The sequence below is a fragment of the Maniola jurtina genome, chromosome 1, assembly GCF_905333055.1.
Source record: "Maniola jurtina chromosome 1, ilManJurt1.1, whole genome shotgun sequence".
NCBI lineage: Eukaryota > Metazoa > Arthropoda > Insecta > Lepidoptera > Nymphalidae > Maniola > Maniola jurtina.
The window spans coordinates 13,587,538-13,603,672 of record NC_060029.1 but is presented as its reverse complement, the minus strand read 5'-3'; the positions used below and the strand labels follow the sequence as shown (position 1 = coordinate 13,603,672).

General features: G+C 36.2%; 1 protein-coding gene across 1 annotated transcript in view; it reads right to left on the bottom strand.

Annotated features, from left to right (window-relative positions):
* Positions 1-7,293: 7,293 nt before the first annotated feature.
* The window catches only part of LOC123868990 (leucine-rich repeat and calponin homology domain-containing protein), an 84,640-nt gene continuing 75,798 nt past the window's right edge, over positions 7,294-16,135 (bottom strand). Inside the window, exon 11 of the mRNA XM_045911719.1 lies at positions 7,294-14,741. Coding sequence (XP_045767675.1) covers positions 14,583-14,741 — 159 coding nt within the window. The 3' untranslated portion in view covers positions 7,294-14,582. The remainder of the gene's footprint in view (positions 14,742-16,135) is intronic.

Genomic DNA, 16,135 nt, shown 5'->3' with positions numbered 1-16,135 from the left:
TTTTTAAACCGCACTGATAAGAACATCCTTTCTGGAACTCAGTTAAAAATAGCTGGATTATTTGGGACAGAAAAGGACGAATCCTGCATAGGTCCCGCGGATGGATACCCTAACTTAAGGCGAAGTCCGTAAACGGAATAAGTTATTAGCCGTCCAGGCAGACGCCATACTTGTATTGAAATTGAACCACAATATATTACGTTTGTTTGTTAAGTTAATTGCTAAATGGGGTTCGTTGTATTCACGGACATGTTTTATTGTATCGGCGCCCGCGAGTCGAATAAATTCTCTGATTGTGAAAGATGCGCGGCTTTCGATGAGCCTTCGCAGCCCGCGGCATTTTATACGAGTTTAGTTAAGTAATTATTTTTCATTGTGAGCTAACACATGCCTACACGGCACACCGCTAGGAGATCTCTCGTTCTGTCGTGGTAATCGAGTAATCCGACCCGTGGTAATCAAGCGAAGGCTGCGATGGACGTCCTCTTATACATGAGTGCACAAGAAAGACAGCCAGTAGAGAGAAATAGACACGCATCAGCACTGCAATGATAACCGCGATCGCTCTGTCAAGAGTGTTACGAAGAAGAAGAAGAATTAGCGAGAGAGTAGGCAGGCATGTCGGATTTTCCGATTTTATTAAAATTCATCATCGTAAACAATCAACCCATCGCCAGCTGACTACTAAGACTGATCTCCTCTCAGAATGAGTAGGGGTTTGTTCACTATATGCTGGTTGGTACGGATTGGCAGACTTTACACTCCTAAGTAGGTATGTAAGAACATTATGAAGAACTAGCAGGAATGCAGGTTTCCTCGCGATGTTTTCAGCAAGCTCGCTGTAGGCTCAGGTGTAAATAACCTATAGGTACATAGAGCCATAAAAATTTAAAATACCTAAACATAGAAAATGACCAACAGTAAATTCGTTGCGGGCCATAAGAAAGATTAAAAAAAACCGGCCAAGTGCGAGTCGAGCCTCGCTCTTTTAGGGTACCGAGAATAATAATAATTATATTTTCGTTACAGCTTACTGGGGGGAAAATTGGCTCCTTTTTCATGTAATTATGAGCCCCCTGAAAATTAATTTAACTTCTTATTCAATATTCGGTTTTGGTTCAACGTTCTACATCAAATACCAATACCTATACTTCAGAATGTCATGTAACTCATTTCGTCTACGAGCTAACACAATAGGCAGATATACAGCAGAGTGACATTAATAGGGTTCCTTTTAGCCTTTGGTTGCAGAACCCAAAAAAGGCTAACTTCCTAATCACATAAAACATTTTACAAATAGTATTCAAACAATCCGCCCGAGGCGCTTGTTTAATTATTTTCGAAGGCCCGCTCTTGCTCATTTGCATAAAAGAACGATAATTTATCTGTATAAAAAATTAACCTCTTACCTTCCACTCAATTAGGGTTAACCGAAACCGCATGCTAAGAGCTAGTTTATTTTTTAACTGTATAACCATTAGTCATGCTATCAATTAGTTAATGATTAAATAGTAAATACTAAACAGTGTTATGTATCTTTAAATCAACAGTCCACCACGCTGACCAAGTGCGAATTGGCAGACTTCACACACTTTATTTTATTTTATTTTTATTTTATTTTATTTAATAGGAAGCCAACGGTATACAAAGAAAAGTAATTATGACGACTTATATAAACTTAGGACTATCAATGTATACTCACTTACAGGCTAACTCAACATGCTTAATCTACAACTTCTAAATAGTAAAACTTAACCTAAGACATTCTTTGCATAAAATCTATAATAAACAAATCAATTACTCAGTAAGCCAAAAGTACAACAATTATTAAAACTTACAATAAAAACTACAAAAAAGACTAAAAATAGCACCCTACAATTTCAAAATGAATCTTTAAATATTTTATCTTAGACTTATTATGGAATATTTAAAGACTCATTAGGTGGTTTTTAATTTTGTTTTTAAATAACGAAGCGGAGTGTTGAAAAATATCTAGGTTCGCTTTTCTGAACACATTATTATAGGATATCACAATTCTATTAAGAGGAGCAGCACTACCAAGGTTACTTTTACATATTCACTTTCGAAAGCATTGGAGAACTCTCAGGCATGCACGTCTCCTCACGATGTTTTCCTTCACCGAGTGATATTCCTGCAAGTGATACTTATATAATTTCTTACTTGGAATCGAATCCCCGACCCCCCGAATAGGAGATCGATATGATGACCACCGGGCTATCACCGAAAAAAAAATCCTTAAGCGGAAATGTGACATAAACAATGAACTCTGTCATAGAGTAGGACCCCGGATAATTGTTATAATTAAATATGTAAATCTTCCAAGTTAGATTGGTGTACAAATTCGATTTTATTTGCCGACGGTGCGTTTCAAGTGGTAGAGATAATGGAAAAGGCCCGAGGCCCGTTATTTATGGCACCATACGTCAGGCGCGGGCACGAGAACAAACACACGAACAATCAGCAGATGCAAATGGGTCTAATGCGGTTAGGTAGTGTGTCTTCATAAAAGGAAACATTTTCAGAAGTTAGATATAATATCTGAAGCTATCATCAATCATATAATATTGTAAATGCGAAAGTGTGTTTGTTTAATGGTTTATTGATAACTAAGTATGCTGGTTTGGTCCTTCAAACACAATTTCAGACCTGGGGCGTTTGGAATCCTCGTAGCTTTAGTTTTTAGTTTACGTAATTAACAGATCTTACAAATCTATAACAATTCTGACCATCAAAGAAGTACTTACACTACTACAGTACCAACTTTAAATTATTGATTGAGTTTGAGTTTTGAGTCATCATAACGAAGCAATGGATAGAATCTTAAGTGCACAATTGCAAAATCATAGCTATACTTTGCATTATTTGCAATGTGCATTGTCGATTTGTCTGTTTTGGCAGAATATAAAGAATTAAGTTTGTGGTTCCTTGTATAACGCCTGTTTCTATCCAATAAATATTTTACTAAGGACACTAAGGGCCGATTTTTCAATCGTCAATTAATAACCTTTATCTTGAGGTTTGACAGTTTTTGTATAGAAAATCTGTCAAACGTCAAATTTATTCCTCTGATAAAAGTTATTTGACGAATGAAAAATCGAGCCTTAATAAAATTAAAATATTGATGAAATAATTTGTGTAACAATTAATGATAATGTTCATATTATTGGCAGTAGGCGCGGAAGGTGTTCAACGGGTAGAAGTGTGGATTCACGCAGAGTTACGTGCAGCTAGCCGCGTGGTACCTGTGGTGGTACCATTTATATGCCGTTCACCTCACACTGCTCACACTGAGATAAAACAAATGATATTTTTTAAGAAATAATTAAAACATTATGTGCTAACTTTGTATGCGTGGATATAGGTTTTTAAAAATCCCGTGGGAACTCATTGATTTTCCGAGACAAAAAGTATCTCCATACTCTATGTCCGACCCCGAGATGTACCTACTTAACTTAGGCCAACTTTGTATCTTTCATCAAAATCAGCTGCACGGATGGGTCGTGAAAGGAACTTGGGTTTAAAATACCTATAATTACTATACGCGCTACCGGCTATAAAATCCGATATGAGACCTTTACCTTTCTTTACCTAGCCTATACACCGCTGTATTATGAGTTTACCTTTATACCCGTAATATTAAGTCATGTATTTATTAGCATTAACACATTAAGTAAAATCGCCGGACAAGTTGAATGGAAATAGAATTGAACTTAAATGTCGCGTCCCACGCATGTTAATGCGACAATAGGATCGCGACGCCATGCTGTGCGCGTGCCGATCCGGGAACTTATGTCCTTTTGTAGGTGCACCATAAATTATGCAATTTAATTACCATTACCTACAAGTACGTCTATATTTTCAAATACCAACAAATTGTGTTATTACTTTAGGGTTCCGTACCTCAAAAGGAAAAACGGAACCCTTATAGGATCACTTTGTTGTCTGTCTGTCAAGAAACCTATAGGGTACTTCCCGTTGACCTAGAATCATAAAATTTGGTAGATAGGTAGGTCTTATAGCTCAAATGCAGGAATAAATCTGAAAACCGCGAATTTGTGGTTACATCGTTTAAAAAAAAATTAAAATATGTTTCAATTTTCAAAATGAGATAACTATACCAAGTGGGGTATCATATGAAAGGGCTTTACCTGTACATCCTAAAACAGATTTTTATTTATTTTTATGTAAGTATACTTAATAGTTTTTGATTTATCGTGCACAATGTTGGAAAAAATACCTGAGTACGGAACCCTCAGTGCGCGAGTCAGATTCGCACTTGGCCGGTTTTTTTTTCGGGATAAAGTAGCCTGGCTCCAGGTCTTTCACTATATCTCTGTAAAAACACCACGTCAGTCCGTTACTCCGTTGCGGCGTGATTTTAAAAAGACAAACAAACATACTTTTCCACTATTCAAACCTATGATTTAAGTTTATATTTTGTATTCCTAAAGCAAAGATGTTCTCCCCCGGCTCATACCCCGATTGCCATAGGTATAGGTATCCCGTATCTACATACACTCCATCCCGTATTTGTAAATAGAAAGAAAGACAGAACGAAAGAAAATTACTTATTATTTACTAGCTACCCGCCCCAGCGCTGTACGCGTGCAATTTACTGAAAGAGAAAACGCTCCACGACTTTTCCTGAGAATTTTCTAGAAATGTTCTTCATATAAACCTTGTCCTGAACACAAACACAAAAAAAAGATAGCCAAATCGAGCCGGCTCAAGTTATGATCTTTCATACATGCGGCATTGATTTAATATTTAAAATTGTCCTATAAACATCGGGTGTACTATGGTAACCCTATCCCGGTAAACCATAAAGTGACAACAAGCGAGACTTGTCCCTTTATCTCGATACAGATCAATTGTATAAGCGGTCGTGTTCGAGGAACGAATTTATTTCCGCACAGTAATATAATTTCACAAATTTATTACTCGTATAATTTCCACGCACAGTGCATTCTATGGAGGTGGACTAATAAAATTATAGAGTCGACAGTACAATCCCATATTGTACTGATATTATTTTGCACGATGTACTTACTTAACAAATGGAATTGTTATTTTGTCTACCAACCTATACAAAAGTCATATCTAGGTAACTAGATAAAAGCATTTAAACCTACCTAAAGTATCAAATAATTTTGAATATTTACCGTCCTAGGCGTCTATATGGAGATGGACTAATAAATTATAGAGTCTACAGAACTATTGACTATTGTACTGATATAATTTTGCATTATGTAGCAAATGGAATTATTAATTTACTTCTGGCATTATTACACCGGAGAGAAAAAAGGCGCAAGAAAGCCGGTCTTACGTCTGATTTCTCTCCGGTCTTGTCAGACTGCCGTCCCACCGGACGAGCACCGGAACGAGTGAGAATGAGGATACATAGAAATTACCTGCTCTGCGCACACTAAATTGTGCACCTATAGCCTTCGATGAGATAGGCAGTTGTGGCCAGAATTTCCATTGGCAGGGAGATAATTTTTTTTTCAATTTACAGCTTAGTCAAAAAGTAACTAACCATCTAATTACCAAACACATCGTTAAAACATGCTCATTAGACAAAAATAATTACCGTCGTCCATAAAATTTACTTCGCCCTAAGTTCGACTGCATTCAAAAAATAGGCAATTTTCCGCTCGATTTACCAAAAAACTTGCGTACCCCAGACCCCATCGAGAAGCACCTCGTCACGGTCGAAAAAACCCGGTCGATTCCTACCCGCGCCTCATTGTGTTTAATTAATTACTTGTAAACAAGGGCGATGATTTTCGAAAAGTAAATAATAATCGTAGAAAGCTAGCCGGTATCGGAGTAACAATGGGAGTTGATGCTACGCCTTTTTGGCCCCGATTGTGCACGGCCGTAGCTGTTCCATTTTGGTAACGCGACGTTTCCTTTTGATTCGGAAGAGGCATTAACTCATAAGTAACTAGCGACCGTCTGTGACCTTGTCTTTATTCCCTATCCTGTGGAAATATAGAAAAGCCGACCGTATTCCTTGACGAAGGGGAAAAATTGATTAACTAACTTATGAGAACATCAGTGAAAAATTTCAGCTTCCTAGGTCATAGATTTTAGGCTGGGCGTTGATGAGTCTTGAGATGAACCTTTCATTTTATACGTTACTATTATGTAAGTAGGTACATCTACCAATCGGCACTTGGCCAGCGTACCTATGTTCTGAATCCTTTTCGTTCTGAGAAATCCGTGCTCAGTAGTATAATATGTGTCAGTGTAACCATGTCATCGATATAGTGCGTGTATAGGCCAAGATATACATAGGGACACTTTTTAGGACCAAAAATTTTCCCAAGCCCCGACCAATAAAACCGATATTTTCTTTTCTCTTTGACGAAGCCCATCTCTACACCTTCAAGTTTTCAGAAAGTCCTAAACACGCACGCTATCCGCTGTCGTATTTTCTCGAACAAAAGCACCTGGCGCCACACGTAATTGCCTCATGTTCGGGGCGGGGCGCCGACTTGCTAGTCAGCTTCCAGCAATTAGGCGCGCCCCGCCCGTAGTGTAGACTGTGGACCCCGATCATAGCCGGCGATGCAGGATTACATGCACTTTTGTTATAAAACCTATTTACTTGCCTCATATTATTTTTGTAGATGATTAGAGTAGGTATCTACCTAAGGTAGTTACAACCAATTAGACCGCGTGTTTGATTTGCAATGTAGTTTTCTCCTTGTGATCTAAACAGGATCGACCCAGGACCTCTTCTTGGTATGCCCGTCAATCACGTTGCAACGGAGCATTGGATTGACATGATTTTTTACATGTGTATATTATAGAATGACCTGGAGAGTGACATAGGTGGGATTTTAAAAACCGAAATCCATAATATCACAATAATAATAAATGCGAAAGTGTGTCTGTCTGTCTGCTAGCTTTTCACGGCCCATCTGTTTAACCGATTTTGACGAGGTAGATAGATAAAGAGATAGCTTGCTGCCCGGGACATATAGGCTACTTTTTGTCTCCGAAAATGAATTCTTATGGGAAAAACCTAGATCCACGAGGACTATGCATTTTACAGGTGCTCCGGTCTGCTGTGTATCGTTTTTTCTACATTATTGGCAGGTCACGAGTAACTTTAGGTAGGTAGGTAGATTAGTAGGTTTAGTACGCGACAGATTTATATGGCAATCGGAGTGGGGACGCCCCGCACTCCCGCACATCCCCCGCCTCATACCCCGGTTGCCATCCCGTCGCGTACTATACCTAGTTTAGAAAATAAAAAACACATTTCGAAAATGTATAAGTATACTTTTATTTGTATCTACATATAAACACGTGGGTATGATAAGATATTGCTACATCATTCTTACCAACTAGGAGACCAGTGCAGTACACAGAATTTGCTATTTTACACAAAAAAAAAACACAAAACCTTCCACCATAGTCTTTGGCACATTATCTTTGAACAGGACAAAGACTCGTTTCTACTTTCAGTTCGTTTTTCCCTAACTAATTTATACACACCAATGATATCAATAATATAATAGTGCCAATTCGGTGCAAAATCTAAATCTGACAGGTGAATACCAACTTCATTATCTGCAGGGAATAAAGGGATAACAGTAGCTATAGCTCGCGACAGGGCGACATGGCAATCGGGGTATGAGGTGAGTCGTGGAGACGCCCCGCACACCCGCGCTATCCCGCACTGGGATAGTGCGGAGCTGTGCGGATGCGTCCCCATCCCGATTGCCATGTCGACTTATCGCGAACGATACATATTTTAGTAGACTGTCATTCGAATTTAGATGTATACAAACAAATAAGCACATGAGAATACAGCGATAATGTACATTACGTACAAAGTAATTGTTTTTCTTCTATTTTTTGAATTTCCCTTACCATAATTACCTTGCGTGAAAAATTATAATATTTATAACATTGGAAAGTGTAGTGCAATAACACTTTACAAATATTCCTTGACTACTATGGTAACACTAATACATTCATAAATCATTATGGTTTTTGTGATATAAAATAAAATCCTTGTGATGATAAATCATTGAATTAAATATTAAAAAAAATCTAAAAGCACTCTTTATCATAAAACAAAAAAAAAATCAATTCAAATATTTTACATACGATAATAATTATTCATTTTAGACGAATTGACTATAATTATATGACGAGAATATTTATCCTAATTAATTTAAATATCAAATAGAAATTACGAGTATTTTAATTATTACATATCTTCCGTATTCGGTGGTAAATAATAAGGACATTACAATTTATTATAAAAAAATATATGTGATACATCATACAACTAAAGACAGAAGAAAACTATAAATTGTTAAGAAATACAAAACATTATAGTTTATAAAATACATACTTTAATAATTAATTAAATATAGGTAATTACAAATCAATTTGATCACTCATTCAATTAAGTACGAAAAAAGTTGATAAGTATCTTGAAGCTTAATTTTACTATCGATTGTTTAACAAATTCCATTATGTAAACATCGATTGCAAAATATCTATCGATAGTGATCTAGATATCGGGATTTTAACTTTGTTATAATAACAAAGTTAAAATAGGTAAGTACAGTCGGTAAATGAAGTTATCTTCAAAAACAAAAACCTATAGGTCAAGCACAGCCTTCAAATATTACATTAAATCAATGACTACATAATTTAAGGAAGATTCATGCTACACCGTGGACGGGTCGTGCCACAACTGGGTACGAGCGATTACGCACTCATCCGATCCGATTCCGTGATGATACGTATATTAAAACTCGGGCTGAACATCAGATATTGCTTACGCATTAATCCGATCTCTGATCCAAATCTAAGCTATTCAGTGGATATATTTGCATATCATCATACGTCCGTTTTTAATCCGATGCACATCCGAGATATTGTTACTGAATGACGGAAAGATAATATTATTGTCATGGACTCGATTGGGATGAGTGTGTAATCGCTCTAACTGCAACATATGAATATATATCAAATATAATCAATTGTCAACATATAAATTTACATTTTTTATCCTTTTTGCATCTGTTTTTCTACCTTTACAACTTTTCCCGCTGTCAAGAATTGTTAGCAGAAATCTCAGAGGTACTCGTAAGTACCTAAGTGTTTCCGTGTCCACTTGGTTTTTTTTTTACAATTGGTAGCAAATAAATAAAAAACAACATTTTTTTGTACCCAGACAGGCACGACCTTTGCAGGGTTTAACATAAATCCACCCCTTAGAAACTTTTAAATATGAGAAATTATTTAAAATTTTGAGAGCCCAATATGTAAGTCAGTCTCTAGGTCAATGTTTAGAGCTCAGTACGCTCTACCTATCCAAGTACATTATAATTAACTTTTGGTCTCTTTTCCTTTCAACAGTTACAGAGCCTACGTAAGTATAATAAGGGTGTGTTTCGACTGAAACTGAGACGAGCAGTGCAAAGCAGACTTGTGCTTGTGCGCATCGACCAATTCTATTGGAACACGACATTTAACAATCATCTGATTGGCCTCCACTCCTTTCCATTTTAGTGGAAACGCAGCCTAACGACAAAGTAAGACGGAAGCGTACAGTTGGCATCACATAAATGACCTAATAATGCAGAATTACATTTTCACACTAGTAAGACTGGTACTGGTAAATATGTATATCTGAGGCAAACTGTACGCGTCCAATAGACGGTATGGTCTATGATCTTTGCCTGTCAAAAAGGACAACTATGGCACATGTGTTCTATTATTATCTGTAGCATATATATCTATTATTCAGAATTCAAGATTATCTTCATAGTATCGCATTATCCTTCAGAGATATAGATCGTTCCAACGAATAGTTCCTATGGCGCTATGTTGGCTCTTGCCAATGACTTAGACAGACAGGGGAGCCAACATAACGCCATAGGAACTATTCGTTGAAACGATCTATAATCAAGATTATCGTCATAGTCATCACATAATCCTTCAGAGATAGTCTCATTCTATTCACTTGAATGCATTTTGCATATTATTCTTTCGAGATACTACCCACATTTTATTTCTCCATACGTGTGAATTTGAAAATATCAAATACCTAGTTTAATACGAATTGTATTAAAAGCATCACCGATGCATACTCATTCGGTATTACGCACGTGCACATAAATGATTCTCATAAGTAAATCACTACAAAATATTATAGATGATAAAATCAAAGAGTTCCCAAGGAATTTTTATTTGCCTAAATCCATAGAGATGAAGTTGCGGTCCTTTCCATAAATATGCGTCGAATTGAGAATCTCTTTTTAAGGGAAGTCAGTTAACAATAATTGTCTTTATAACAATTTTGTGCGAAGTACATCAAGTTTTGTTCCTTAATTCATAGCACAAAACGTGGTCCACGATCCATACATCTAATTGATCGAGTTTCATATGAATAGAAGGCAACGTGATGTGGTCCATAAACGGGCTACATAATAATTGCCGTAAATATTGCTGCAACTATGGAAATTGCCCGTTTATTAGCGCCTTAAGAGTTTTTAGAGAAGGTTTAAACTACGTGCCTAATTATATTAACGTGTGTAAATGTACCGAAAATTCACTAATAGTAAATTCGTGATTAGTGTAAAGCACTTGATGGTGACTTGGATTACTTTAGTTATCCCTAAGATCTCCTTCACACTAGCGTTTCTCCAGGGTAGGCGGCCGTCGAACGTATGACGCGGCGACTACGCGACGCTGCGTAAACCACTGATTTGTGAGTTAGTGTCGCACAGATGACGAGTGATTAGATTTTATTGGTGGATTCCAACAAAACTCTATCGTTGGTTTTGCTGTTAAAAAGAAAACTATTACGAAGGTAATTCTTACGTTTGCGATTCGAGAACGCAGCGTTCAACTGGTGATCTGCGTTTCAGTGAATTACCATCAAGCTTATTTTGACATTTATTTTTAATCCATTGAAGGTCTGCTACGAAATATTACTTTTATATCAATCAGTGGAGCGCAATGTCAAATAAGTTTGATGGATTCCATTTAGTGATGATACTGAGTCAGCGAATCATCCCGCAAGTCTAAGGCAGTGCGTGCATCGCGTTGTCGCGACGTCTGCGCTACGCATAGGTCCGACGTAAGTGTACGCTGGAGAAACGCTAGTGTGCAGGGGACCTTAAAGTTGACTAAGTATGCTTGTGTTCATTTTCCTATAAGGCTTTGTTACGAAAAGGAGAATTTATCGCTAGTATTACTCGAGGGTGGTAACTATCTCAGTTTTTGGTACTGTGACTGCTTTATAAAAACATCATCATCCTAATAATTACATCGCTAAAAGTGACACACAGGAAAAATTTAATATTACAGCTATGTAATAATTTATTGTGCGATTAAAATTCGAGGCACAAAAACCTTAGCTAATTTTGGACGTGCGTGGAACCAATATTAAGAATTATTAGAATCTAATTAAAACACACCTAATTTACAACATCTACTTATTTTAACTTTATCAAAATTTTCTCTAAGCCCTCTAAATTTCTAAAAACACGAAAAGATCAAAAATACGCTAACAATAGGTACAAAAACTGTCACCATTACGAAACTTCATTGCAAGTGGATTGCGATGATCGCAATTTATCCCATTGTGTGACGCCTGGACCCCGTAAAAGGCAACAGATAAGTATATTTTTATTGATAACCATAAATAAAGTTTTGTGGGTCAGAATGTTAGAGATCTATCTTTAAAATTCCAACCCACAAAACTTAAAAACTTGAAAATAAATTACATTGACAGGTATGTAAAAGTATCCTATTTTTTCACAATGTTCCTGCCATTTTTGGCTGTTATTTTTTTGAACTACATACTTTACGAGTATATCTAATGCCTATCTTCAAAGTCCTGTATTGACAGGACTATTGTATTGTATTATTGTATTGTATTGAGGTTCCATTGGGAACCTGTTTGATTGTAGCTACTAAGTTGTACATAAAAGTCCAAAAGTAGTGCTATCATTTTCAGCAGGCAACATTGTTTTATATTTGTCAATTTAATTAAGAGAGTTTGTAGAAGAATCAAAATAACCGATTTAATAACAATGGCAATAATTATTGCGACAATCGTAATCGACCTATCATCTTTAAGTTTTGTAATATAGGAGCAGTAGCAGTAAGAAATCACACATTATAGTAATAGCATTCTGATTGCAATAAGTTAGCAACAAGTAGATAAAACAGGAACTATTTATGATGGCAGTTATCTCATGGATCGTTAGTCTTAGAGCCTTTGCACTTGGCGACGCATCAAAAACGGGCTGCAAAAAGTCGCATTGTATATAATTTTGTGACGAGCTACAAATAAATTTTCATTCATATATTTTTTTAAAGTATATTTTCAATGGATGTTGTTGAAGTCTGAGACTCAGGTATTCATTGTAGGAATAACCAAGCAAAATATTTTCCGCGAAAACCGTAGTATCAGTAGTTTTCGAGTGTTTCTTTTCCATTGTTGGGACGCATTACATACCTTTTTCTATTCAGACGTTCACAAATCTATCTAGTTGCAGCGCATTTGACATGCGTCATTGAAAAAAATCGACATGTGCAAAAAAGGCTTAAATTGTGGGCTAGAACTATAGTAGATAGATAGATAGATAAACAGATAGATGAAATCTTTATTGACACAAACACATGAAAAAGAACACAACCCAAGAGGAAGAAACAGAAAAAACAATTGTGTGCAAAGGCGGCCTTATTGCATACTTTACTGGTACTTTTTAACACGCAAGAAACATTAAAATAAACTTTTAAGTTCAGAATATTGCTTCAGGTTATAAACATACCTACGTCAAGTAGGGTACAAATTCTTTTATTTTAAGAAAAATAGGGGTATTTGGAATCTAGATGACACAAACGAACTATATGAACTAGTTACCTATATCTAAAGTTTAAGCTCTTGGATTGAATTGATTCAAAATTCAAAAACACAACTACGTTCTTATAATATATTTTTGGATCTTGAACATAGTTCAAGAGTGAGAAATATTTTATCTCTTTAGTGAGAAATATCTCGATATCATACAAGCCTAATGGCTATTCGGAAGAACAAATTTTAAGAAAACGTTCAAGTGCAAATCATTCATTTTATTAGTTAATGCAGCTAAATAATTGGATTAGTTTTTAAAAAGATCACAGTCTCAATACAGTACAAACCTAATGGCTATTGGGGAAGAACAAATTTTCAGAAATGGTCCAATGGTCCAACTTAATCATTGGATAGATTTTGAAGAAAATCACCGTTTCAATACCATACAAGCCTAATTAATGGCTATTGCCGAAGAACCAGTTTTTAAGAAATGGTTCAAGAGCAAGCCATTCATTTTAGTTCACGAAATTAAATCATTGGATAGATTTTGAAGAAAATCACCCTCTCGATACCATACTAGCCTAATGGCTATTGGGAAAGAACTTTTCAGAAATGATTTAAGTCAGTACAAATTAATCATTTTAGGCCAAGAAACTAAATCATTGGATAGGTTTTGAAGAAGATCAGCATTTTGAAGCAATAGAAGCCCAATGGCTTAAAGAAAAATAAGATGGGCATTGGGTACGGTAAACATTTGATCAATAAATGCAACTTAGTACAAAATACATTAAAAGTACTCCTATTGACTAGCAATTACTGTACCAATATATTGACTTTTCACTATACGCATACTGGATAATACCTTTGATACGTTCTCCTGAATAAAACAAGTTCGCTACGAATATGCTACGTACGCTGTATTAGAAATAAAAACCTTCAGGACTTTTGACGTTTTGACAGATTTTTTATACAAAAACTTTTTAAACTTTAACATCTAAAAGTTTTATTTCTGAAACCTTGTTGTGAAATATAAAATCACACAATAAATCGTTTCTATTAAGAAAAATCGAATTCATTTTGAGGTTATCAAGATACCATATATAAGAGAAACTCGTACGTATATAGAAAAAATTGTGGTACTTTAATAAGTAACCTGTTCTTCTAGACTTCATAGTCTTTTAAACAGTTGGTACCTTCAAAACACTCTTACAAAAGGTTTACTGACCGACATAATAATATGTATGACCAATTATCAGATAAATCCTTGGTTTTCGATACATACTTAGTAGATACCTACTTACTAAATCATCTGGCCTTCTTAAGATCTTACGGTACGCTTGATCCAAGTTTGACAAATCTGTATTGGTACTTTCAAATTACTCTTAAGTATAATGCATAAGAAATACTTTAACGAACCGTCTCGCTTAGGCAATTGTTCACGTAGAATAGCGGACGCGCGGACAAATTTTTGTATACAAGCGTACGCAATTTGTACGTAAAACTCGCATACTCCTTACTGATAATAATTCACGACACCCTCAATCGCGCCCGCGAAATAGTGTGGACTTTACGCTTATTCTAAAAACTTCGTTTCTTTTTCCTTTAACCAGACACATTATAGTCAAATCCTCGAATACAAAGTCTTTGTTCACCTTCTTTCCTTTGGTTCCTTCTAAAGAGATAGTGTAGACTGAGGCGCCAAAGCTAGCTTTGGACGCTAGGTGGCTTGAGCGGCGGTTTGGACAGGTACGGGCGTGGGAGACAACGCCGGGGAATCCCGTAGGGCTGTGTGTCTTCGCAGAAGCTCCGTTACTGTGATTGCGACTTGAACTGTGCCTTTCCCTTCTAGAACGTCCGCTGCACAGCACATCAGCTTCTATAAAAGAAATGGATCTTTAAACCGGATGAACAGTCATCATATCAACCCATCGCTGTTGCGGATTCCCCGATAAACGGAACAAAGCATAGATTTGCCATAAAGACCGACAGTATATAATAAGTTACTTCGGTAAATGGTCAATCTATGTTTGACCCATTTTGTCTACAATCATAAATATCGTAAGTAAGACAAAGACTCCGACCGCAATATCGGAGGACTAAAGGAAAAAAAAAAAAATCTCCATTGCTGTGCCTCCCAAAATGAGAAGAGTTCAGGCCATAGTTCACAGACCAAGCGGATTAGCAGACACCTTTGAGAGTATTATTTAATGGAGCGCTCTCAGGCATGCAGGTTTCCTAAATATGTTTTTCTTCGCCGTTAAAACAAGAACCTATGTTTACTAGCGTAAAACGCACACAGCTACTTACTATTTTATCGATAGATACTTTGATGCTATTTTGATTATACCATTGAAACTATAGAAGAGCTATTTCAGATAAAAATAGTGTTCTATAAAACTGCAAAATTAGTATGACACTGGATATCAAGTGGACTTGCGACGCACGAAAAAACTTTGTTCTGAATGACCCGTCTAGTGCGTAGTAACAAGTTAAGTAATACATAATAGGTTACAGGTACTGTATGTATTTTAAATCCAAAGTAAAAGATGGTGAGTCTGACCTAAACAGAGCTGTTGATTACGGTAGTAGTATAGTTTGTTTGTCTTTCCTCATATAACCTTTTGAGTGCGGTTTGAGTGAATACCTTAAAGGAAAAGTAAGACCAATAGAAAAGGTTAAATAAAATACACGGATTGCCAATAAGAAATTTAATTTTAAGTAGAGAAAAAATCATCGTAGTAAGTACATACAAAAAAAGTACATTTCGTTAACCTGTTAGCCAAAAAACAGTTCAAACTCGTTCATACAAAAAATCAAAACATATTTATATACCTACCAAATCATCAGAAAAAAACTTGGCAAACTCTTTGAAACTCATCGTAAAAATTAGCACATTACAAATCAAACTTATCCTAATGAAACCAATCAAGTAACAGAAAATAATCTCTAATTTATAAAAAAAAACATCTTAATAATTCGAAATGGAATAGATTGGCAGACTGGTTTTAATGCCTATCTCCAACCGGCAAGAAACATAGAAATTATAATTATTTTATTACTAAGCCAATAAACCGACCAATGAGCGCTCCACGGCGTCTTTTTTAGGGTTCCGTATTTGTCTTTTAATAACTCAGTCACCAATTACCACCGTGTCATGAGACGGAGCTCGTGAGATAAGATCTGGGTTGCGAAAGGATGACTGTTGACGCAAAAATCAAGGAATTCAACATCGCTGTCACCCTCCTGCAACCCACACCCTACCAAGAACCA